This window comes from Lepidochelys olivacea (genome assembly GCF_965140295.1).
Source record: "Lepidochelys olivacea isolate rLepOli2 genome assembly, chromosome: 10".
Lineage (NCBI taxonomy): Eukaryota > Metazoa > Chordata > Testudines > Cheloniidae > Lepidochelys > Lepidochelys olivacea.
In genome coordinates this window covers 42,259,535-42,285,293 of record NC_140420.1, presented here as the reverse complement: position 1 = coordinate 42,285,293, position 25,759 = coordinate 42,259,535, and the positions used below count along the sequence as shown (strand labels likewise).

At 44.4% G+C, this 25,759-nt stretch overlaps 1 protein-coding gene across 10 annotated transcripts in view; it reads left to right on the top strand.

Moving 5' to 3' along the window:
- Positions 1–25,759, top strand: part of NEO1 (neogenin 1) — a 529,567-nt gene that overhangs the window by 488,354 nt on the left and 15,454 nt on the right. For 8 of the 10 annotated variants that reach the window (XM_084641041.1, XM_084641034.1, XM_084641039.1 and 5 more), the window contains 4 exons: positions 10,024–10,092; positions 12,235–12,382; positions 15,763–16,001; positions 16,728–16,820. In XM_084641041.1, coding sequence (XP_084497167.1) covers positions 10,024–10,092; positions 12,235–12,382; positions 15,763–16,001; positions 16,728–16,820 — 549 coding nt within the window. The remainder of the gene's footprint in view (positions 1–10,023; positions 10,093–12,234; positions 12,383–15,762; positions 16,002–16,727; positions 16,821–25,759) is intronic. The other 2 variants (XM_084641037.1, XM_084641035.1) reach the window with 1 other exon arrangement.

The window sequence follows — 25,759 nt, the reverse complement described above, 5'->3', positions numbered from 1 at the left end:
CACTTCCACCCTGCCTGGCCCTGATCTCGCAAGACCATGGCCATATACTCCACCCAAACATCTGGGTCCTTCACCCAACTGCATGAAAGCTCCATGGTTGAACCTGAAGAAACAGGCCTGTTCAGAACAAGTCAGTCAGGTCTTGCTAGGTAGTAGGAAACTGTCGACTAGAGCAACTTACCTAGCCAAGTGGAAGTGTTCCTTGATGTGGTCCTCCCAGTGAGATCTCTCACCAACTCTGTCATCCCTCCAGTCTGTTGTTTCAGATGGAGCAGGTATTCCAGCACAAAGTCTGGCCTTTTCATTGATCAAGGTGCATTTAGCAGCAATCTCAGTCTTCCACCCTCCGGTGAACAGTAAATTGGTCTTCTCATGAAATGGCCATCCACCTCCTCAAAGGATTAAGGGCCTTTACATCAGAACTCCCATATACAGTGTTCTTTAAGGACAAAGTTCAACTGTGCCCCCACCCAGCATTCCTTCCAAAGGTGGTCTCACAGTTTCACAGTAACCAGGCTATTTTCCTGCCAGTTTTCTTCCCAAAAGGGCATAGGAGTGCAGAGGAGCGGCATCTCCATTTTTTGGATGTTAGATGTGCCCTGGCCTTCTACTCTGAGAGGACCAAATCTGGGCAGCTCTTTGTGGCAATAGCAGACAGGATGAAAGGCCTACCGGTTTCATCCCAAAGAATGTCGTCCTGGATCACCTCCTGTATTCGTATGTGTGATGAGCAGGCAGGCATTCCCCCTGCTGCTATCTTGACCGTTCAAAGCAGCAGCTTTTCTGGCCCAAGTCCCAATCCAAGACATCTTCTCTTGGCTAAACTAAATAAATGAAATGTCTTTAGTCATCCCTGTAAGGCAGGTACCAAGACCTCTCATTCTTGTGGTGCTTTTGTTAACCCTTTCCAATTAATAATTTCAAAGTGTGTCCACCGGAACTGGACACAGTATTCCAGGAATGGGGTGAATTTTTCAAAAGTGCCTAAATGACATAACATGCAAGGTCAAGTTTTCAAAAGTGACTTAGGAAACCAAGTCTCACTGGCTGTTTGTGACATGTAGCCTGCGAAGTGCCTAAGTCATTTTTGAAAATTTGACTTTACCTCTTAAGTTACACATAGGCACTTTTGAAAATTTTGTTCCTAAATATATACTCTTGCACTTGGCTGTGTTAAATAAAATACATATTGATCAGGTGAGCCCAGCTTACCGACTGATCCACTTTGCTCTGTAGAACTAACCTTTCCTTATTATTTACCACTCTGCCAGTTTTTATGTCATCTACAAACTTTATCAGCAATGAATTTATATATTCTTTCAGACCATTGATAATGATGTTTGATGATATTGCAATAAGAACAGTTTATTGCAGGACCTCACTAAAAACACCCACTTTGGATAATGATCTTTGACTTCAGTAAACTTTTGATACTGTCTCCCGTGACCTTCTCATAAACAAACTAGGGAAATGCAACCTAGATGGAGCTACTATAAGGTGGGTGCAAAACTGGAGGGAAAACCATTTCCAGAGAGTAGTGATTAGTGGTTCAGTCATGCGGCAAGAGCATAACAAGTGGGGTACTATAGGGATCAGTTCTGGGTCCAGTTCTGTTCAATATCTTCATCAATGATTTAGATAATGGCACAGAGAGTAAACTTATAAAGTTTGCGGATGGTACCAAGTTGGGAGGGGTTGCAAGTGCTTTGAAGCATAGGATTAAAATTCAAAATGATCTGGACAAACTGGAGAAATGGTCTGAAGTAAATAGGACGAAATTCAATAAGAACAAATGCAAAGTATTCCATTTAGGAAGGAACAATCAGTTGCACACGAACAAAATGGGAAATGACTGCCTAGGAAGGAATACTGCTGAAAGGGATCTGGAGATCATAGTGGACCACAAGCTAAATATGAGAAAACAGTATAACAGTGTTACAAAAAAAGCGAACATCATTCTGGGATGTATTAGCAGGAATGTTGTAATCAAGACACAAGAAGTAGTTCTTCCACTCTATTCCACACTGATTAGGCCTCAACTGGAGTATTGTGTCCCGTTTTGGGTGCTACATTTCAGGAAAGATGTGGACAAATTGGAGAAAGTCCAGAGAAGAGCAACAAAAATGATTAAAGGTCTAGAAAACATGACCTATGAGGGAAGATTGAAAAAATTGTGTTTGTTTAGTCTGTAAAAGAGAAGACTGAGAGGGGACGTAACAGTTTTCAAGTATATAAAAGGTTGTTAAAACGAGGAGGAGGAAAATTTGTTCTTCTTAACCTCTGAGGATAGAACAAGAAGCAATAGGCTTAAAATGCGGCACGGGAGATTTAGGTTGAACATTAGGAAAAACTTCCCAACTGTCAGGGTACTTAAGCACTGGAATAAATTGCCCAGTGAGGATGTGGAATCTCCATCTTTGGAGATTTTTAAGAGCAGGTTAGACAAACATCTGTCAGGAATGGTCTAGAAAATACCTAGTCCTGCCATGAGTGCAGGGGACTGGACTAGATGACCTCTTGAGGTCCCTTCCAGTCCTATGATTCTATGATTTACATTACAAGTTTTTAATATCTATCTGTTAATCAGTTTTTAATCCATTTAGCGTGTGCCACATTGGTTTTGTGTATTGCTCGTTTTAATCAGAATGTTGTTCAGTACTAAGCCCTGGTCTACACTACAGAGTTAGGTCGAATTTAGCTGAATTAGGTCGATTTTATAATGAATGCATCTACGCAAGCAACCCCGTTCCGTCGACCTAAAATCAACTTCTGTACTCCTCTCCAGCAAGGGGAGTAGCACTAAAATCAACCTTGCTGGGTAGAATCTGGGGTAGTGTGGATGCAAATTGACGTTATTGGCCTCCGGGAGCTATCCCAGAGTGCTCCAATGTGGCCGCTCTGGACAGCACTTTGAACTCCAATGCACTAGCCAGATACACAGGAAAAGCCCCGGGAACTTTTGAATTTCATTTCCTGTTTGGGCAGCATGGCGAACTCAGCAGCACAGGTGACCATGCAGTCCCTCCAGAATCACAAATGAGCTCCAGCATGGAGCTAGCGGGAGACACTGGATCTGATCGCTGTATGGGGAGAAGAATCTGTGCAGGCAGAACTCCAATCAAAAAGAAGAAATGCTAATATATATGCCAAAATCTCACAGGGCATGGTGGACAGAGGCTACAACAGGGACACACAGAAGTGCCGTGTGAAAGTCAAGGAGCTCAGGCAAGCCTACCAAAAGACAAAGGAGGCAAACGGTCGCTCTGGGTCAGAGCCCCATACATACTGCTTCTATGATCAGCTGCATGGCATTCTAGGGGGAGACCCTACCACTACTGTCCTTGGACACCTGCAAGGGGGGAGTCTCACGCAACACGGAGGAGCATTTTGTTGAGGAGGAGGAGAATGCACAACAGGCAAGGGTGAATCCATTCTCCCCAGCAGCCAGGACCTTTTCATCACCCTGGAGCCAATACCCTCCCAAGGCACGATCCCTGACCCTGAAGGCAGAGAAGGCATCTCTGGTGAGTGCACATTTGTAACTACAGTACAGGGTTTAAAAGCAATAGTGTTTAATGTTTGATTTGCCCTGAAGACTTGGGATGCATTCGCTGCCAGTACAGCTACTGGAAAAGTCTGTTAATGTGTCTGGGGATGGAGCGGGAATCCTCCAGGGACATCTCCTTGAAGCTCTCCTGGAGGTACTCTGAAAACCTTTGCAGAAGGTTTTTGAGGAGGGCTACCTTATTTCGTCGTCCACAGTAGGACACTTTACCAAGCCAAGCTAGTAGCAAGTAGTCTGGAATCACTGCAGCACAAAGTATGGTAGCGAATGGTCCTGGGTTTTGGTCTCATTCGAGCAACATTTGGTCTTTATCTTTCTGTGTTCACCTCAGGAGAGTGATATCATTCATGGTCACCTGGTTGAAATATGGGAATTTTTGGAAGGAAACAGTAAAAGGACCCTGTTCATGCTGGGCTGTTTGCGCTTGGCTAAAAGGGATCATCCCATAGCCATGCGGCAGGGGGAGGGGTGAAGGGAACATCCCAAATAGCCACGCTGAGGGGTGGAGGGAGGGGTGTGCCGCACATCCAGCCGAAAACCTCAGCCCCTCCTTTTAAATGGCAAACCCAACCGGCATTGCTTGCTATGGGAAAGGAGGACGCTGCAGTTCGAAAACATTCCCACATGTTATGAAGGCGTTAAAAGCCAAACCCATTTACCATGGCTGCCTGGAAACTGAATTCTGTTGCCCAGCCGTGTGTGATGTGTGACCATACCAGCAGGCGCTCAATATAAAAGGCAAAATGCAACCTTGTACCTAAAGCACATGTGCTGTCTGCCGTGAATTGCTTGATTCACTGTGAAAGAGTCTCCCTTTTGTTCTCAGAAATGTATCATCTTAAATTTTACTCTCCCTTTTTATCCCCCTGCAGGTGAAAATGTTTCTATGCTCCCCCTATCATCTCCGTTCCTGAGGTTATTGCAGATTAGAAGGCGAAAAAAACGTACTCGTGATGACATGTTTTCCGAGCTCATGCAGTCCTCCTGCACTCATAGTGCACAGCTGAATGCATGGAGGCATTCAGTGGCAGAGTCCAGAAAAGCATTAAGTGAGCGCGATGAGAAGAGGCAGGATGGAATGCTGAAGCTAATGGGGGAGCAGATGCTCAGGCATCTGGTGTAGCTGCAGGAAAGCCAACAAAAGCACAGACCGCCGCTGCATCCACTGTACAACCACCTGCCCTCCTCCCCAGGTTCCATATCCTCCTCACCCAGACACCCAAGAACGCGGGGGGAGAGGCTCCGGGCACCCAGCCACTCCACTCCAGAGGATGGCCCAAGCAACAGAAAGCTGTTATTCAAACGGTTTTGATTTGTAGTGTGGCTACAATAAGCAATGTGTCCTTGTCATTCCCTCCTCCCCCACCCCACCCAGGTTACCTTATCAGTTATCTCCCTTTTTTTTTTAATTAATAAAGAAAGAATGCATAGTTTCAAAACAATAGTGACTTTATTTCCTTTGCCAGCTGTGATCGAAGGGGGGAGGGTGGTTGGCTCACAGGGAATTAAAATTAACAAAGGGGGCGGGTTTGCATCAAGGAGAAACACACACAACTGTCACACCATAACCTGGCCAGTCATGAAACTCGTTTTCAAAACCTCTCTGAAGTTCAGCACCCCTACCTGTGCTCTTCTAATCGCCCTGGTGTCTGGCTGTTCAAAATTGGCACTGAGGCAATTTGCCTCAACCTCCCACCCCACCATAAACATCTCCCCCTTAGTCTCACAGATATTATGGAGCACATAGCAAACAGTAATAACAATGAGAATATTGGTTGCGCTGTGGTCTAACCTAGTCAGCAAACAGTGCCAGCGAGCTTTTAAACATCCAAAGGCACATTCTGCCACCATTCTGCACTTGCTCAGCCTATAGTTGAACTGCTCCTTACTACTGTCCAGACTGCCTGTGTATTGCTTCATGAGCCATGGGAGCAAGGGGTAGGCTGGGTCTCCAAGGATAACTCTTGGCATTTTAACATCCCCAACAGTAATTTTCTGGTCTGGGAAGTAAGTCCCTTCTTGCAGCTGCTCAAACAGCCCGGAGTTCCTAAAGATGCAAGTGTCATGCACCTTTCCCGGCCATCCCACGTTGATGTCGGTGAAACGTCCCTTGTGATCCACCAGTGCTTGCAGCACCATTGAGAAGAACCCCTTGCAGTTTATGTACTGGTTGGCAAGGTGGTCCGGTGCCAAGTTAGGGATATGCGTTCTGTCTATTGCCCCACCACAGTTAGGGAAACCCATTGCAGCAAAGTCATCCACTATGACCTGCACATTTCTCAGAGTCACTACCCTTGATAGCAGAACATCAGTGATTGCATTGGCTACTTGAATCACAGCTGTCCCCACAGTAGATTTGCCCACTCCAAATTGATTCCCGACTGACCGGTAGCAGTCAGGCATTGCAAGCTTCCACAGGGCTATCGCCACTCGCTTCTCAACTGTCAGGGCAGCTCTCATCTTGGTATTCCTGCACTTCAGGGCAGGGGAAAGCAACTCACAGAGTTCCAGGAAAGTGGCCTTACGCATGCAAAAGTTTTGCAGCCACTGGGAATCATCCCATACCCGCAAGAATATGCAGTCCCACCAGTCTGTGCTTGTTTGCCAGGCCCAGAATCAGCGTTCCACTGTAACAACTAGCCCCACTGCCGCGATGATGTTCCTGAAAGCACAGGATGTGACAATTGGAACGTCTGTGCCCATATCCTCCTCACAATCGTCCTCGTTCTGCACATACTGCAGTATAATGCTTGAGGTGTTTACAATGCTCGCAACAGTAGCAGTGAGCTGAGCGGGCTCCATGCTTGCCATGCTATGGTGTCTGTATGGGTAACCCAGGAAAAAAGGCACAAAATGATTGTGTGTAGTTGCTTTCACGGAGGGACGGAGGAAGGGGAGATTGACGACATGTACCCAAAACCACTTGCAACAATGTTTTTTCCCCATCAGGCATTGGGAGCTTAACCCAGAATTCCAGTGGGCAGCAGAGACTGCGGGAACTCTGGGATAGCTTCCCCCAGTGCAACACTCCGTGAGTTGATGCTAGCCACAGTACTGAGGACGCACTCCGCCGACTTAATGCGCATAGTGGAGACATACACTTTCGACTGTATAAAATGGATTTTTAAAAATCGACTTCTATAAAATCGACCTAATTTCGTAGTGTAGACATACCCTAAGTAAAATACCTTACAGAAGTCTATGTATATTATGTCTGCACAATTACCCTTTGTCATCCAAATTCATAATCCGATCCAAAAAACTGTATCAAGTTTGACAAGACCCATTTTCCATAAAAGTAGGCATGAATTATGCTACCATCTTTTAATTCTTTAGTGATTCCATTCCATATCAGCCTTTCCATGATTTTGCCTGGTTTCAATATCTGGTTCAATATCCAGATATTACCAGACTAAAGTAACCCAGGCCATCCCATTTACCCTTTTAAAATACTGGCATATTAGCTTTTTTTCTAGTCCTCTGATGCTTCCCCTGTGTTCCAATATCTGTTAAATACCAACATCGATGGGTAAGAGAACTCCTTGGCCAATTCTTTCAAAACTCTTAATTGCAAGTTATCTGGTCCTGCAGATTTAAAACTGTTTACCTTCAGTACTTGCTGCTTAACATTTTGTCTATTACTGTATTTCATTATCGTTGTAAAATGTGAATATTTCATCCAGCTTCTTTCCAAATACAGAACAGAAATATTTACTAAACATATCTACCCTTTCTTCATTGACAATTTTACCATTCTTATCTAGCAATGTACCTACACAAGTGTTAGGATTTCTTTTATTCCTCATGTATTTAACAAATTCCTTCTTACTGTCTTTAATCTAGTGTATTTTCTGTATTTTTCATTAATGTCTTTAGCTTCCCTTATCGGTTGTCTGTATAGCGTAACTGCTAATTTATAGAGATTGCTGTCAACTTCTCCATTTCCATTATATCTCTATGATAATTTTTATTGCTTTTTCAACTTCCCATCTTAATCAGGATGATGTCTTAACTTTATAAGCCTTCTTTCATGACTGCAGAATTGTAGGGTTTTGGGTGTCAAAGTTTCAAGGTAACTGCATCTGTATTCCCCCTCTGTGGTTCCTGGAGGGCACATACACCCCTTGATGGAGGGTTCTGGCTCCCAGTGTCACGTGTCTCTCCCTCCTGACTCTAGGGCATTTAAGGCTGCACAGTTCCCTGCCTTACACTGTGATATCCCCAGCTAGCCATTCTGCCTAAAGTCCAGTGCCTGTGCTTTGCCTTCTCTCCAAGAGCTATGCACCAGTTACAAGTTACCACACAGCTCTTTCTAAGCAGCACCTTTATTCTTAAGGTTACAGAGAAAACATAAAAGTAGTAAAACTTCCTAGATGCATATTAGAAGCTTACCAAAGGTCACCCCATCAGTCATAGGGACCTTAGTAGGCCCAAATCTTTCCAAACTTTTGACAAGGATTGGGGGCTGCCTTAGGACAAAAAGTCCTGTCTGTTTGCTGGATCAGAAAGGAGGCCTGAGTCAGCTTAAACACAGTGTTGTTATGCCAAAAGCCCTTTGTCTGTTAGTCTCTGGAAAATCCAGTTTGAACCTGTATGTGCAGTCCTCCCCCAGGTGGGGTACCTCTCTAGATGTATTTTCCACCTAGGGGATTCAACTTAATCACCCCCTACTGTTTTTGGCTTCTAGAAAAGCTGTAATAACTCTCCCACTTGGAGTTGCATACAGTCCCTGGCCCACAGTGAAACATAAACTTAATACAGTATGCTTCCCAAAGATATTGCATGGGATTGCAATATCTGTCATATTTCTAACTATAATTATATATATATAGGTGTATAAATACAAAAGTAAGTGTGTGTGTTGCTACCCATTTCTATTCTAACTTTGGCATAACAGCAATTTTGTATTGTCATAATTTTGTATCGTCATAATTGCCTAAATCTCCCTTGCTGCAGATTGACCCCATTACTACTTATCCTACCTTCTGGGGTCAAGGAGAACAATTGATCACTGTCCTCTTTATAACAGCCCTTAACATATTTGAAGACTTTTTTCCCTCCATAGTTGTCTTTTTTTTCTGGATTAAACATACCCAGTTTTTTAAATCTTTCCTTACAGACCAGGTGTTCTAAACCTTTTATCACTTCTTTTTTTCTCTCTCCTGTGGACTCTCTCCAATTTGTCCACATCTTTTTTTAAAGTGTGGTACCCAAAATTGTACACAGAAATCCAGCCAAGGCTTCATCAGTCCCAAGTAGAGTGGATCAGTTACCTCCCATTTCTTATATATGACACCACTGTAAATACTCCCCGGAATATTAGCATTTTTTGCAGCTGCATCACTTTGTTGACTCTCATTCAGTCATATCCACTGTAACCCCCAGATCCTTTCCAGCACTACTACCACCTAGCCAGATATTACCCATTTTGTAGCCGTGCATTTGATTTTTTTTTCTTGCACTTGTCTTTGTTGTATCTTCTCTGCTAGAAAGGTTCTGCTAACTCAGTACGGGCACTGACACTAGATTTGAACTTGTGACTCCACGTGTCGTGCTGCTGCTGCAGATTGCCTAAATTAGTTCTGAGTTATAATAATAGTGAACATATGGTAAAATAAAAAGAGAGCTGCACTCTAATTATTAGGTCAGTTGTATTCAGTATCTATGAACTAGGTAACAGTAGTTCAGATTCTTGAAGTGGATATGTTATTTGGCTTAATGAACCAGCTGACAAATAGATGTACCTCCATTGTCATCCTCTAATCACACTGCTCTGTCCAGAACTTTAAGTAATTTTTAGGTGTGTTGTCTCTGAAAGACAGACCAGAAGCTGCTAGACTTGTTCTCTTAACATCCACTAAAAAGATTTTTCTGACTGCAGTGTCACTTTCTGGGGGGCGCGAGAGAGACCCCCAAAAAATTGCCTTGCAAGCTTGTATGGATAAGCAAAGACTGACTATGTCTAAGATACATTCCCATTGTTTATGTGTTTCTGTCTCCTAAGCTGGCTTGTAATTCTGGGGCTAGGAAAAGGAACTTAGCATGTTGTTGTATATGCTATTGTTCAGTGATGCCCAAGTAGATATTACCCCAAATGTAAGCATCTAGGAAGTTACTTGTATCAATCTAGTGGTTATCATGGTTACAAACGATCATTTCTTGTTATTGATATTTTAAAAATGTAATAAAAAGGAAAAAAGCCCAACTTACTAAGAAAAGCGATATCCACCTATTAGGTGGTAGCCCTTCTGAACTGTTTCTGTGTTTGGAGGTATTCAGAGTTTGCTGAACTTGTTGGGAACATCTCTGGTGGAGTGTATTTGCTATTCATGTCCATATAAAAACAAAACTTGTACAAAATAGATCCAAGATGATACAGGTTTTGGAAATGAATAGCTAGGAGATGAAGAAAGTTTATCACATAATTGATATTTATTAATGTGGGGTTTTTTTCCCAGCATTAGGGTCCGCAGGAAAAGGAAGTCGGCCATTGGATATAGGACCTGACTACAAACCACCCATGAGTGGTAAGGCCCTTTATAAAGCATTTCAGCAGAGACCTATTAGGTTGAAATTCAGTATGTCTTGGTATAATGGTGTATGATGTGATATGTCTCCTAAAATATGAAGCTATTATTTACAGCCCTGAAGACATCTTTTCCAATAATTGCAGTTTTCCCCTTTTATGAACCATTTGATATTAGCAGTTCACAAGTAAGACTGGGAAAATAATTTAGCATGCTACTATAATATAATCTTTGTCCGCCATGAAAAAACAAATGGGAACAAAAATGTTTATATGCACCAGATTTCAATTATGTCACCAAACATTTTCCCAGCCTAGTTTAAAACCACTGCCACTAGGTACCAGTGTACAATTAATTGTATAGAACATAATAGGGTCAAGGAGAAAAAAGTCTTGCTCTTAAACCTTCCTCTCATTTGCATTTAGTATCATGAAAGTCTTGCACTCAGGTACCACTGGTTAAAGCTGCACAAAATGTATCTTATTTTAAAGAAACATTTTCATTATAGAATACCAGTAGTGTATTAAGTGTGGTTACTGTGTCCAAAGGAATGCCTGATACCCTTTAGTTCCAGCAGGGTCCTTTTCACTGCATACTTGTCAGCTTTCCTGGATGTGTTTTCAGGCCCTTCTTCCCTTTCACTGTCCACCACACACCTTTCTAGAGACAGCAAAGTACAATTCCCCAAAGTCCTAGAGGCTTGGACTGTGAAAGAAGATAGCTGCTAGTAGCACAGTGCTGTTCTCTGGAAGCAGCATGCTGAGATGGATTTTTTTTTTAAATTATGGAAGGTATTTGAAATTAAAGGTTTATATTTTACTTTGAAACCTACATTTCTGAGCCATGCCCAGGAAACTACCATTTCTTTGAACAAATATGTAATTTGTGTGCTTGATTGTTATTTTTATTTTGTTTTAATTAGCGATGCCACAAAATTCACATCCAGAAGTAAACTTTTGCCCAAGTTTAAGGATCCAGGTCAGACCCACTACAGAAACAGGGGTAACCTGGGCCACAAACTCCAGATTCCAATACTTCCAAAGTTCCAGGGGAAGGAAGGGAGAATGAGTTTATTCATATGACAGAAGACTATCTGAACATTGGAGACACATGGTGCAAGAAGGGGGTAACTGAATAGGGAGTTAAGTAATAATAATAATCTGTAGCTCTTTATAGCACTTGTCACCAGTGCATCTCAAAGCTCTTTACAAAGGAAGGTCAGTATCATTATCCCCATTTTACAGATGAGGAAACTGAGGCTTGAATAGGTAATGGGAAGGCCCCTGCAGGTGGCACTTTTACAGCCCCAGACTATTAGGGTATTGGAGTGTGTGTTCCAGTGGGCTTCTGTCCTCTTGCCCTAATATCTGAAGGGACCCATCCATGCATCCTCAACAACAGTAGCAGAGTGGGTGAACTTGTGTGGCCTCAGAGGGAGATACCGTCAGGTGATAAGAATTCTTACATTAGTTGGTCCAGTGACATGTAATGAGCATGTTTGTTGTTCCCTTGGAGACTCTTTAGAGATTGCTATGGGGAGCAGTTGATCAGGTGTCATTATATATAAGCACACCCTGTGCCTCTCTTTTGGCATAGTATCCTGTTTCCATGTTTTCAGTACAAATAGGACTTAACCAATTGATTTTTATATCAGTATTCTTTTTTTTTTAATCAGAAGTGCTCATGCAGATACACTTCAGTGTGAAGACTCATTGTTGCTTTGCAGGTTAACTATGCCAGCCTCTGACATATTGAACCTCTTTGTTGTGATATAGTTGATTGTCTCACCACACCTTAATGGTTTTCACAGCAACTGTAGGTATCATTACGTAATTTTTAATGGGCTATCATTTAGAAATAGATCATCAAAATGTTATATAGGAGAAAAGGATAATTGTACAGGCCATAATCAGGTGGTGATGTGCAAATGTTTAAATAACAAAAGATAAGAGAGAGAGTACTTAATGTGAAATGCACCAGCTGAGCCAAGATTAGTTTCTGTCTGACACTGTGTACTTTCTTCAGGCTCCCCATCACTGTTGATTCCTTTTTTCCTCCTGTAGTGGGGAGCTTTTTCTCAAGTAAAGGTTTTGTATAACAAGTGCTTTCCTCTTCCCCCCTCTTCCCCCGCCTCCCCTACAGGCAGTAACAGTCCTCATGGAAGCCCCACATCCCCCCTGGATAGCAACATGCTTCTAGTCATAATAGTATCTGTTGGAGTGATCACCATTGTGATAGTGGTGATTGTTGCTGTCTTCTGCACTCGTCGCACCACCTCTCACCAGAAAAAGTAAGATGTGCTTTACTCCGTTCTGGTTTTCTCCATTTATTCAGTTACTTAATAGCTGCATCTATGACTGCAAGAGTAGTGATGTCTCCATTATGACCTCACAATTGCAGTTAGTACTGGCAAAGGCTTAAAAAATATTCCATCTGAAAGTGTTGGCACAACCCTCAGCCATTCATGCATTTTCTTTGTCCTTACCTATCAATATCAATCATGTCTTATGTGGGTTGAATTTAAGTCAGTTAATTATTATATAGGTCTGCGCCACTAACACTAGCTGTTTAAGGATGGCTGTTTCCTTGGCTTCACTGATGAAAGAGTTAAATATCTTACTCCAACAAAAGGTGATGCCATTTTAGATTTAGTACTGGTAAGTAACAAGGCCCTTAGAGAAGAACTCATTGTAGAGGACAATCTTGGTTCAAGTGATCTTGAATTAATTCACTTTAAACTAAATAGATTGGTCTTGGGACTGATCTTATTTAACATGTTCATTAATGACGTGACAAAAAGTGGAAGTGTGCTAATAAAATTTGCAGATGACAGAGCTGGGAGATATTTCCAGTATGGAGGAAGACCAGAATATCATAAAAGAAGATTTGGACAACCTTGAAAACTGGACTAATAAAAATGGGATGAAATTTAATAGGGCAAAGTGCAAGGTCATGCACTTAGGGACTAATATCAAGAATTTTTGCTATAAACTGGGGATGTATCAGTTGGAAGTGACAGAGAAGGACAAAGACCTAGGTATGTTGGTCTATCACAGTATGACTATGAGCCACTAATGTGGAATGGCCGTGAAAATGGCTAATTCAATTTTAGGATGCATCAGGTGAGGTATTTCCAGTAGAGATCATAGAATCATAGAATCATAGAATATCAGGGTTGGAAGGGACCCCAGAAGGTCATCTAGTCCAACCCCCTGCTCAAAGCAGGAGATAGGGAAGTGTTATTACTATTATACAAGGCACTGGTGAGACCACATCTGAAGTATTGTGGGCAATTCTGTCCCATGTTTAAGAAAGATTAATTCAGACTGTAATAGATGCAGAGAAGGGCTACTAGGATGATCAGAGGAATTGAAAACCTATGTTACGAGAGGAGACTTACAGAACTTGGCTTGTTTAGCCTAAGAAAACGAAGGATGAGGGGAGATATGATTGCTGTCTATAAATACATCAGAGGAATAAACATCAGGGAGGAAGAGGTGTTAAACTGGCCATCAATAAGTTTAAGCTTGAAATTAGATGAAGGGTCTAACCATCAGAGGAGTGAAGTTCTGGAACAGCCTCCTGAGGAGAGTAGGGAGAGGCAAAGACTGAGCTTGATAAGTTTATGGAGGGTATGGGATGATGAGACTGCCAACGATGGCATAGGACCCATCCACAACTGCTATTAGCAAATATCCCCAGTTGTTAGAGATGGGATACCAGAGAGGGGGGGCTCTGAGTTACTATAGAGAATTCTTTCCCAGGTGTCTGGCTGGGGACACAGCTGCTACTCTGAAACCTGTCATTTAGTGTAATTCATCTCTGAGTCTTTGTATGAAAGATTTAGATGCAAAAGTTGCTTGGTTCTATTATTAGTCTTGTCCTTTCTGCAGAAAAGGACCTGAGGATTACAGTGGACAAGAAGCTGGATATGAGTCAGCAGTGTGCCCTTGTTGCCAAGAAGGCTAATGGCATATTGGGCTGTATTAGTAGGAGCATTGCCAAGGTCAAGGGAAGTGATTATTTCCCTCTATTTGGCACTGGTGAGGCCACACCTGGAGTACTGTGTCCAGTTTTGGGCCCCCCACTACAGAAAAGATGTGGACAAGTTGGAGAGAGTCCAGCAGAGGGCAACAAAAATGATTAGGGGGCTGGGGCACATGACTTATGAGGAGAGGCTGAGGGAACTGGGGTTAGTTACGCTGCAGAAGAGAAGAGTGAGGGGGGATTTGATAGCAGCCTTCAGCTACCTGAAGAGGGATTCCAAAGAGGATGGAGCTAGGTTGTTCTCAGTGGTGGCAGATGACAGAACAAGAAGCAATGGTCTCAAGTTGCAGTGGGGGAGGTCTAGGTTGGATATTAGAAAAAACTAGGAGAGTAGTGAAGCACTGGAATGGGTTACCTAGGGAGGTGGTGGAATCTCTATCCTTAGAGGTTTTTAAGGCCCGGCTTGACAAAGCCCTGGCTGGGATGATTTAGTTGGAGTTGGTCCTGCTTTGAGCAGGGGGTTGGACTAGATGACCTCCTGAGGTCTCTTCCAACCCTAATCTTCTATGATTCTAGGATTGTCATACCAAAAGAACTTAGGTTTGAAATATCCTGATAGATACCATTCAGGAATCCTTCGTGTGATCCGTGGCACTCTAGTGCAGCAGACTGAAAATTCTGTATATTTGGTGAATCTCAAGATGGATACTTTTATTAAATTAAAGGGACATTATCAATTTGATTTTTCTGGTAGAGCAGTCCCTTAAATAGCATGTCCCACATTATGTTTCTAAAAATTATAAAGGTTTAACTTCTTCCCAGCTTATAAGGTCCTTTCAGCAAGAGAAGCAGCAGGCCCCAAGAACAACACCTCAAACTTGCTCACGTCCTTCCTCCTCTCACCCTCTTCCACTCTATTGTGTGCCCACTCCTGCCAACTTACTTCTTCAGCAGTTTAGGACTGATATAAGGCCTCCTAACTTTTACATTTCACTCACCCAGAACCTGCAGAGGAGTTTCAGGGAGTGAAATACCCTCCCTCCTGCTGCACTCTTCAGGCTACCTTGGCCCCCTGACAAATGGAGCTTTTCCATTTCCTCTTTTGCTCCCAGGGTCCAAGGTGGAAAGGGGTGTTTGAACGCCTCATTTTCCACCTATTAAAACCCTTGACATCACACAAAAATTGCCTCACACTCCAGAACCTGGCACTGTTACTCCAACAAGAGCGAGTAAGCACATTAGCTGAATGTATCTGCTAACCTGATCAGTAGTAAAATCATTAACATTTAGATTATCAACATTAAGCTTCAGAGTTATCACCATTTTGAGGTAATTGTGTCATTTCACACCCCACTTGTGGCTGTTATTTAAGGTTGTTTGCACACTTAGGACAACAACAGAGCATTGGTTTCCATACACTTCACATTTGTCTTCACCACCACAAGGACTGGGAACTTAATATTTGTTTATGAAAGCTTAGGTTCTGCAGCACATGGCAGATTTTGAGGAAAAAATCTGTGGCTGCATAGTACACCAGCCTATCCCTTTAGGTGTGGAACATGTAGATAGCTGCCACACAGCTGAATAGTAGATCTAAAAAAAATTCAGATGAAAACTCACCTGTCTCTGAGAGTAACAAAATATTTGTCTAAGAATGTTTTATTTATTTTCTTGTTTTGCAAGGAAACGAGCTGCCTGCAAATCAGTCAATGGGTCCCATAAATACAAAGGAAATTCCAGGGATGTCAAACCCCCTGACCTTTGGATCCATCATGAAAGACTGGAGCTGAAACCCATTGATAAATCTCCAGACCCTAACCCAATCATGACAGACACCCCAATCCCTCGCAACTCCCAGGACATCACACCAGTTGACAATTCCATGGATAGCAATATCCATCAAAGGCGCAACTCATACAGGGGTAAGCTTGGCTAACAACAAGCTGTAGTTGGATCATGGTATTTAACTGTGTAAAATTAGTTTCAGTATAACCACTGTATCTGGCAAAAGTATTTCTTAAAATGTTATTTAGATTATAATAAAGTTTTTATTAAATTGTTATTTTTCTATTTATTAGTTTCGGTTTAGTGACTAGATTACAGGGCTCTGTTCCATTCCAGTGTAGGGGATTCATCTTCATGGTTTACATATGTATCAGTGGGACAATAGAGTGCAGAAGAATACATTTTTGAGTTATTCTTTGGTATATCATAATAATGGTACCTAGTTATAACAAGTTAGTAATCTTGTGTGCAAGGTAGTATAACAAGTATCTCATACTAGTCTGTTGAGGGAAATGATGATTAGTGCCATCTCTACATGACTGAGCTTAATTCATACTACCATTTCTCTCCAGAAATTGCTTTTCTTATAGGATATTAGTTTCATGGAAGTCTGGACTGTTTCTCCCATGTACAATAGTGCTTGTAACCCAACTGCCCCTGCTGGTTTTCCAGCGGAGGGGGTGGAAGAACTAAATCTAGTCTGTTCTTGGATGCTTGCCAGTCATCAGCTGCAGAACTATTATGAAGAGGACAGCCAAACTATGCACACAGAATTAAAATATGTTTGTAGCCAAATCACCTGGTTGTGTATTGTCATGAAGGAATCAGTGCTGTAGTAAGTAACCTTCAGTATTCTTTCTCAGGGCATGAGTCAGAGGACAGCATGTCCACATTGGCAGGAAGAAGAGGGATGAGGCCAAAAATGATGATGCCATTTGATTCTCAGCCCCCTCAGCGTAAGTTAACAGCCTTTTTTAACAATTGTCTCTTCCAGAAGGAATGTTTTGTTATAATTGGGAACAACAAAACAAGACATTGTGAATATATTCTCAACACCCCCTACCCCCAAATAATTCCATCCCAGGTTGCAATGGGGATAATATCAGGAAGGGGCACTAAAGTCCTCTTACACCTTTATTTTATTGACAGAGAGATCTGGATGGCCCTTTCTGAACAAGGAGTATTTACTGTGTGGAAGAAATAGCTCAAAAAAGCATTTGCACATATTTTAGAAAGAATAACTATATAGAATAATCCTGTAGGCTTCCCAGTACTCATTCTGATAGTACTTTTCTTCCAAAAAAATTATATTATTCTAATCTCAAGGTGCAGGGAATGCTGCCTAGAATGCTCACTGATAGAAGCTGAGGTTCAGTGGGCCTGGTCAAGCAGACTCTCATTTTGGATGTGTCCTACTTCTTTCTGTCTTTCAGTGTGTAGACTTAATGTGCATCAGCTGCCAGACATCCCATTTGGGGGAAAAAATCAAATTTCAAATAAGAGGGTAATTTGTGGGTGCCTGGTTGGTTACCTTTGCTATCTGTGTATTTTCTTCACTACCAGTTACTGATGATTGAGGAAAGCTCACTAACTGGAAGTTTTGCTACTGCTGTAGCACCATGCAGTGGGGCCATGCTATTTTTCCCATTACTCCAGAATATTGTAAGAACAGTTCTTTTCTCAAACAATACTTGCAGTTTCAAACAATCTCTCTGAGAGCAGAGGAAACTTTGCCACAATGCATTAATTCTACTGGTCTTCAGTCTCCGGAGAATTACTGAGATCTTGGCTCAGGTCATAAGTGCATATAAGTTTGGTTTATGCTGGATTCCACAAGCATTTGTCTTTATCGCAAAACCACTATATGCCGTTATCAGGCACAAGTCAGCACAATGTGCATTTTTCTTCAAGTAGCGTGTCTGTGGGTGCTCCACTTCAGGTCCTCATGCACATCATGCACCTTTAATCAGAGATTTTCAGTGGCAGTGACCATTTGGCGCGCACATGTGCTCCAGACATCCTCATGCCCTGACAGAGGATATATAGAGCTGTATGGGCTAGTCACCATATCAGCTGCTCTTCACCCTGAAACAGAGCATCTTGCATGCCCACTCTAGCACAGCCTGTAGCTGAGCCCTTTTAGTTTAGTTTGTATGATAGTTCAGTTTAGTTTAATAGTTTATCTAGTTTGCTTGTTTTGAATTCTATTTTTATTGGAGGATTTTTCTATCAACCCCCACCCACCACCACCACCTCTGTTGCTGAGGGGCTATCTTCAGGGGGGTCATTGTTGCTAGCGTATGCCAGGATCTCCAGGCATCAAGCACCATCTTTCCTGCCAGGGATCCATCCCAGTTAGTGATGGCCATTCTTGATACCTCCATTGTGTGGGAGACTCCCACATACCAGCCAAGTGTAATATCTGCATGTCTTTTACAAGCAGATTTAGGAAAAACAGGCAAATTAAGTTCAGGTTGCTCATGATGGAACAAGCCCTGAGACCTGCCTCTGATCCAGGCTTTAAGAATCCTTCTGTACACTGGCCTTCAAGCACGTTTAGTGCCCTGTCAACCTCCATATCCCTTAGCAGTATGCGTAGGGGACCAGCTCTGGCGCCCTCTGGAGTGGTGCCTGCATGGTGCAGTATAAGGGGCTCTGCCGGCTCCCCCCACCCTCAGTTCCTTCTTGCCGCCAGTTACAGTGCTGGAACTTCTGCTGCTTCGACTAGTTTTCACTTAGTTCAGTATGTCTCATGATAGTTTCTTTGTAAAATAGTTGTATATAGTTTAGTATTTACCCTTAGTATTAGTTCTAGTTAGTTGGTCCTCGACGGGACTCAGTCTATGGACGGGCATGCCCCAGTCCCCAGGCTTTAAACCATGCAATCATTGTAAGTGGCCTGTGCCCATCAGTGACCCGCACATTAGTTGTTTAAGGTGTGTGGGAGAAGGACACATAAGTGACAAGTGTCACATCTGTAAGTCGTTCAAACCCAAAACGAAAAAGGAGAGAGAGATCCATCTCAGGGCACTCCTGATGGAGTCAGTGCTGACCCCGGCAACGGAGCAGAAGTCCGACTCAGCCCCAAGCACTGCAGCATCGGTATGGAGCGCCCCGCTGGTGCCATCCATGAGCCAGCATCAATCCCCCTCCCCAGCCATGGCCAAGAAGCCCAAGAGATCCACAAAGGGAAGATCTCCCCCTTCCCATAAGGGAAAGGAGAGAGCTGGAGGAGAGCCAAGACCCATGGTGGGCAGCTCAACACCTCCGTCAGGGAGTGGAGCCCCAGCTCATGTCGAGCAGTCGAGCCCTTCCCGTACTATGCCTGCCACACTGGACAGTGATGAGGGCCTCCGTCAACTCGAAGTCTCATCAATGCCCAAGGCCCTGCAGGCAGCGCAGGAAATCCTGACTCTACCAGTGCCACCTACACCGGTGGTACCCAAGGCCAGGGGTAAACCCACCTCAGCAGCACTGCTCCCCATCGCGGGGGACATCCTGCCAGCACTCGCCTGCACGGAGCCATCATGCCTCTCCAGTCTCCGGACCCTGGGCACTGACAGCGAGATTCGAGGCATGGCTCACCAGTAACCTGGTGCAGACCTGCAGAGGTACACGTCCCCTGGCATGAGCCTCGAGACCGACCTATCGGGTCTCCAATGCCTCAGCACCATTCCTGCGATCGATCGCTGGCACCTGTCGCCGAGACGCGAATCCCCTCGATCAGGGAGATTCTACCGACAGCTGACCCGCTCTGACTCCTGGTTCCGCTCTAGATCCCAGTACAGGTCAAGCAGCATGAGGTGTAGATCACCATTCTACTGATGCAGATCCGCCGAACACCAAAGATCCACGGGGTTCCACGGGAGGAACTGGTCCCGATCAGATAGGTTGGTGTGTCAAGATACAGCAGCTGGCACCACAGGGAGGAGGGCCACCGGGCAAGGCGGTCATGGTCACTCGGCAGTGTCCGTTCTGCTTTACATTTTCGGTGCTGGTCAGGAGTCCCTGGTAGCAGGACAGGCTCCGGCACCAGTGGTACCGTCAACCCCATTGGCACTGTAACCGACCCCGTGCCTCCAGGCCAATGGCCAGCAGCATGGTACCCATGGAATCCATGGGGGTTCACCCAGCCTTCCCAGGCCGCCTGGTCAGCAGTGGGAGCCTCAGGCCATCGGCCGCAGCATCCCGCCCTCCTCCGGAGGTGGAGACCCCACAGGGAAAGACTAAAGGCCATGAGTATCTCTATACTCACCCTGCACCAAACTCATAGAATCATAGAACTGGAAGGGACCTCAAGAGGTCATCTAGTCCAGTCCCCTGCACTCAAGGGCAGGACTAAGTATTATCTAGACCATCCCTGACAGGTATTTGTCCAACCTGCTCTTAAAAATCACCAATGATGGAGATTCCACAACCTCCCTGGGCAATTTATTCCAGTGCTTAACCAATCTGACAGGAAGTTTTTCCTAATGTCCAACCTAAACCGCCCTTGCTGCAATTTAAGCCCGTTGCTTCTTGTCCTATCCTCAGAAGTTAAGAAGAACAACTTTTCTTCCTCCTCCTTGTAACAACCTTTTATTACTTGAAAACTGTTATCATGTCCCCTCCGTCTTCTCTTCTCCAGATTAAACAAACCCAATTTTTTCAATTCTCCCTCATAGGTCATGTTTTCCAGACCTTTAATCATTTTTGTTGCTCTTCTCTGGACTTTCTCCAATTTGTCCACATCTTTCCTGAAATGTGGAACCCAGAACTGGACACAATACTCCAGTTGAGGCCTAATCAGCGTGGAGTAGAGACCCAGAATTACTTCTCTTGTCTTGCTTACAACACTCTTGCTAATACATCCCAGAATGACGTTCGCTTTTTTTGCAACAGTGTTACACTGGTGACTCATATTTAGCTTTTGGTACACTATGACCCCCTGATCCCTTTCAGCAGTATTCCTTCCTAGGCAGTCATTTCCAATTTTATATGTGTGCAACTGATTGTCCTTCCTAAATGGAGTACTTTGCATTTGTACTTATTGAATTTCATCCTGTATACTTCAGACCATTTCTCCAGTTTGTCCAGATTATTTTGAATTTTAATCCTATCCTCCAAAGCACTTGCAACCCCTCCCAGCCTGGTATCGTCCGCAAACTTTATAAGTGTACTCTCTGTGCCGTTATCTAAATCATTGATGAAGATATTGAACAGTACCAGACCCAGAACCAATCCCTGCGGGACCTCACTCATTATGCCCTTCCAGCATGACTATGAACCACTGATAACTACATTCTGGGAACGATTTTCCAACCAGTTATGCACCCACCTTATAGTAGCTCCATCTAGGTTGTATTTCCCTATTTTGTTTATGAGAAGGTCATGCGAGACAGTATCAAAAGCCTTACTAAAGTCAAGATATACCATATCTATCACTTCCCCCCATCTACAAGGCTTGTTGCCCTGTCAAAGAAAGCTATCAGGTTGGTTTGACACTATTTGTTCTTGACAAATCCATGCTGACTGTTATTTATCTCCTTATTATCTTCTAGGTGTTTGCAAATTGATTTCTTAATTAGTTGCTCCATTACCTTTCTGGGTACAGAAGTTAAGCTGACTGGTCTGTAATTCCACAGGTTGTCCTTATTTCCCTTTTTGTAGATGGGCACTATATTTGCCCTTTTCCAGTCTTCTGCAATGACTCCTGTCTTCCATAACTTTTCAAAGATAATTGCTAATCGCTCAGATATCTCCTCAGTCAGCTCCTTGAGTATTCTAGGATGCATTTCTGCAGGCCCTGGTGATCTGAAGACCTCTAACTTGTCTAAGTAATTTTTGACTTGTTCTTTCCCTATTTTAGACTCTGATCCTACCTCACTTTCGCTGGCATTCACTATGTTAGACGTCCAATTGCCACCAACCTTATTGGTGAAAACTGAAACAAATAAATCATTAAGCACCTCTGCCATTTCCACATTTTCTGTTATTGGCTTCCCCTTCTCCCTCCCCCACCCCAACGGGCCTACTCTGTCCTTAGTCTTCCTCTTGCTTCTAATGTATTTGTAGAATGTTTTCTTGTGTCCTTTAATGTCCCTAGCTAGTTTGATCTCGTTTTGTGCCTTGGCTTTCCTAATTTTGTCCCTACATACTTGTGTTATTTGTTTATATTCATCCTTTGTCATTTGACCGAGTTTCCAGTTTTTGTAGGACTCTTTTTTCAGTTTTAGATCATTGAAGATCTCCTGGTTAAGCCAGGGTGGTATCTTGCCATACTGCCTATCTTTCCTCCCTCATAGTTGAGGTCGTTAACCAGAGGGAGACCCGGGGCTATGCCCAAGAATAAAGACTCAAAAAGACTGGATCTGTTTGGTTGAAAAATTTATCCGTCTTCCAACCTTCAGTTGAGAACGGCCAACTACCAAGCCACCCTTGGCTGCTATGACTACAATATGTGGCAGTCTATGGCCAATTTTGAGGTCTCACTGCCCGAAGGGTCCAGGAAGGAATTGTGGGCGATCCTCAAAGAGGACATGGCTGCAGTGAGAATGGCCCTCCAAGCAGCCTCAGATGCAGCAGACTCTGTGGCTCGCGCCATGGCCTCCGCCATCTCCATGTGAAGGTCTTCCTGGCTGCTCCTCTTGGGTCTGTCAACGGAGGCTCAGCAATCGATGCAGAACCTCCCCTTCGATGGCCAGGGCCTGTTTGCAGAGCAGATAGACAGTAAACTGCGTGGCCTTAAGGACTCCCGCACTATCCTGAAAACTCTGGGGCAGTACGTTCCCGATCCAGCCTGTAAGTAGTTCAAACTGCAGCAATCTCAGAGCCAACCCCGCCAGGAGCCCCCCCATAAGAAAAGTATACCCCGGATCCGTCTGTCCCACTGTTCTCCAACTACCAGTTTGCGGTCCTCCTATTCAGCGACAGCACCCAGAGTGTTTACCAAGTGCTGTCGGTGGATGTCTGCTTACCTCAAGCATCAGGGTATCCAGATCTACCCGTACCTTGACACCTGGCTAGTCAAGGGCAACTCCAGCTCTCAGGTCCAGGAGAATGTTGCGGTGCTGCAAGCCACATGTGTCATTCCCTGGGCCTACTGGTGAATGACAAAAAGTCTATGTTAGTTCCAGTGCAAAGGATAGAGTTAATTGGAGTGGTGCTCGACTCAACCTGCGCCAGAGTGTTCCTGCCGCCAGACGTTGACAGATCGCATCGCGGAAGTCTCCGCATTCCCCCTGATTATAGCCAGGTCACATGGCAGCGTGCACATACATTGTCTGCATACATACATTCCAGACTCCAGATGTGGTCCCTACAGCAATGGCTCGCGATGGTCTATTCCCAGTCCAGAGATCACCTGGACAATGTTGTTACCATTCCCCTGGCAGTACTCGCGTCAGTGCGATGGTGGACCTATCATACATGGTCCCAGAGGAGGTTCCATTCGACAGCCCCCATCACTCTATCAAGTTGGTATCGGACACCTCGGACTTCGGCTGGGGCATACACCTCGGCGACCTCCACATCCAGGGTATGTGGTCCCTGGAGGAGATGACGTTACACATAAACATCAAAGAACTCAGGGCGGTCCGCTTGGCATACGGAGTCTTCCTACATCACCTGTCAGGAAAGGTGGTGAGAGTCCTGATGGACAACACGGCCTTGATGTTCTACATCAACAGGCAAAGCGGGGGAGAGCACATTCTTCGACTCTCTGCCAAGAGGCACTCCATCTCTGGGACTTCTGCATCAGCCACAAAGTCCATCTGGAAGCTTGTCATCTCCCTGGCGTCAAGAACACATTAACGGATCACCTTAGCAAGTACTTCTCCTCTCACCACGAGTGGTCACTCCACCTGGAGGTAGCCTGTATGATATTCCAGAGGTGGGGAACTCCCCAAGTAGACATGTTTGCCACCAGGCTAAACAGGAAATGCCACCAGTCTTGTTCACGGTAAGGCCTGGGCAAGGACTCCCTCTCCGATGCCTTCCTTCTGTTGTGGTCAGGGAACCTGATGTATGTATTCCCTCTGATTCCTCTCATCAACAGGGTCCTAGCAAAGATCAAGAGAGACAAGGCACAGATTATCATGATCACCCTGGTGTGGCCTCGCCAGCACTGGTTCAGCATGCTCATGAACGTGGCAGCGGCCCCTCCCTGGCCCCTGCCCAACCATCCAGACCTGCTGTCAGAGGACCATGGTCGGCTCCTGCACCCCAGCATCATGTCCCTCTTCCTCTCAGCATGGGTGCTGTGTGGCTGAACCCGGAGGAGCGGATTTGCTCGGATGAGGTCCAACAGGTCCTCCTGGGAAGCAGGAAGCCCTCAACCAGACTGACTTACCTGGCCAAATGGATGAGGTTTTCCCACTGGGCGTCTGAGCGTGGCATCTCTCCCTCGCACACTTCCATACAGTCTATCTTAGACTACCTGCTTCGTCTGAGGAACCAGGGCCTGTCACTCTCTTCTATTAGAGTGCATCTTGTGGCCATTTCCACTTTTCACCACTGATCCAAGGCTAGACGGTGTTTTCTCATGACATGATTGTCAGATTCTTGAGAATCCTCGAGAGACTCTTCCTGCAGGTACAGACCCCTGTCCCACAATTTGGTCATCAGCCAAGAATGGTGACTCTCACAGCTATAATTCCATCATTAGATTCCAGAGATTGGTTTGTGGCCCTTGATCTTCAGAATACGTTTTTTCACATTGCATTTCACCCCCTCACAAGAGGTTTCTTTGTTTTATAGTCAAAAAGACTCAAAAAGATTGGATCTGTTTGGGCGAAAAATTTATCCGTCTTCCTGCCTTCAGTTGAGAGTGGCCAACTACCAAGCCCCCCTTGGTTGCTATGACTACAATATGTGGCAGTCTATGGCCAATTTTGAGGTCTCGCTGCCTGAAGGGTCCAGGAATGAATTGTGGGCGATCCTCGAAGAGGACATGGCTGCAGCGAGAGTGGCCCTCCAAGCAGCCTCAGACACAGAAGACTCTGTGGTTCACACCATGGCCTCCGCCATCTCCATGTGAAGGTCTGCTTCCTGGCTGCTGCTCTTGGGTCTGTCAACGGCGGCTCAGCAATCGATGTAGAACCTCCCCTTCAATGGCCAGGATCACTTCCAGTATCGATTGCTTCCATTCAGCCTCTTCTCTGCACCAAGCGTGTTCTCAGAAGTTATATCAGTGGTAGCCGCTCACCTATGACAGCTAGGTGTGTTCATTTTCCCTTACCTCGATAATTGGCTTCTTAAGTACTAATTGTACAACAAAATTCTTTCTGTAGTACGGATAACCATGTCTCTATTCTACAGGTTAGGTCTTCAACTCAACATTGGAAAAATCCATTCTGACCTCAGTATAGCAGATACAATTCATAGGGGTGTCTCTGGATGCTGTAACAGCCAGGGCTTACCTACCTGTTGACAGGTTTATGACCCTAACAAACGCCATCTCCAGGTTTCAAATAAGCCTGCAGGCATCGAAAAGAAGTTGTCTTCAACTGCTATGACTTGCACTTTTGTAAAGCAATGTGCCCGGTATATAGCCGGTATATCTGCCCAGAATATAGCTGGTATGTAGCCAATCACACCCTCATCTCAACCTGTTACCTTCCAGGCATACAAAACACAATGTCTGACAATCTGAACAGGCACTCACTAGATTCCGAGTGGGACTCAGAGTCTCAAATTCTCAAACATATTCTTCTCACTTGGGGGCTTCCAGATGTGGACTTTGCCATCACTACCAACAGGAAGTGCAAGAAATTCTGCTTGAGATAGGGACTGGGTCGCAATCCCTAGGAGACACCTTCCTAATTTTTTGGACAAGGGGTCTTCTTACAGTATACTCCCCAAAACCATTGATCCTCAGTGTGTTGAACAAGATTAAACACGACTAAGTCAGAATCAT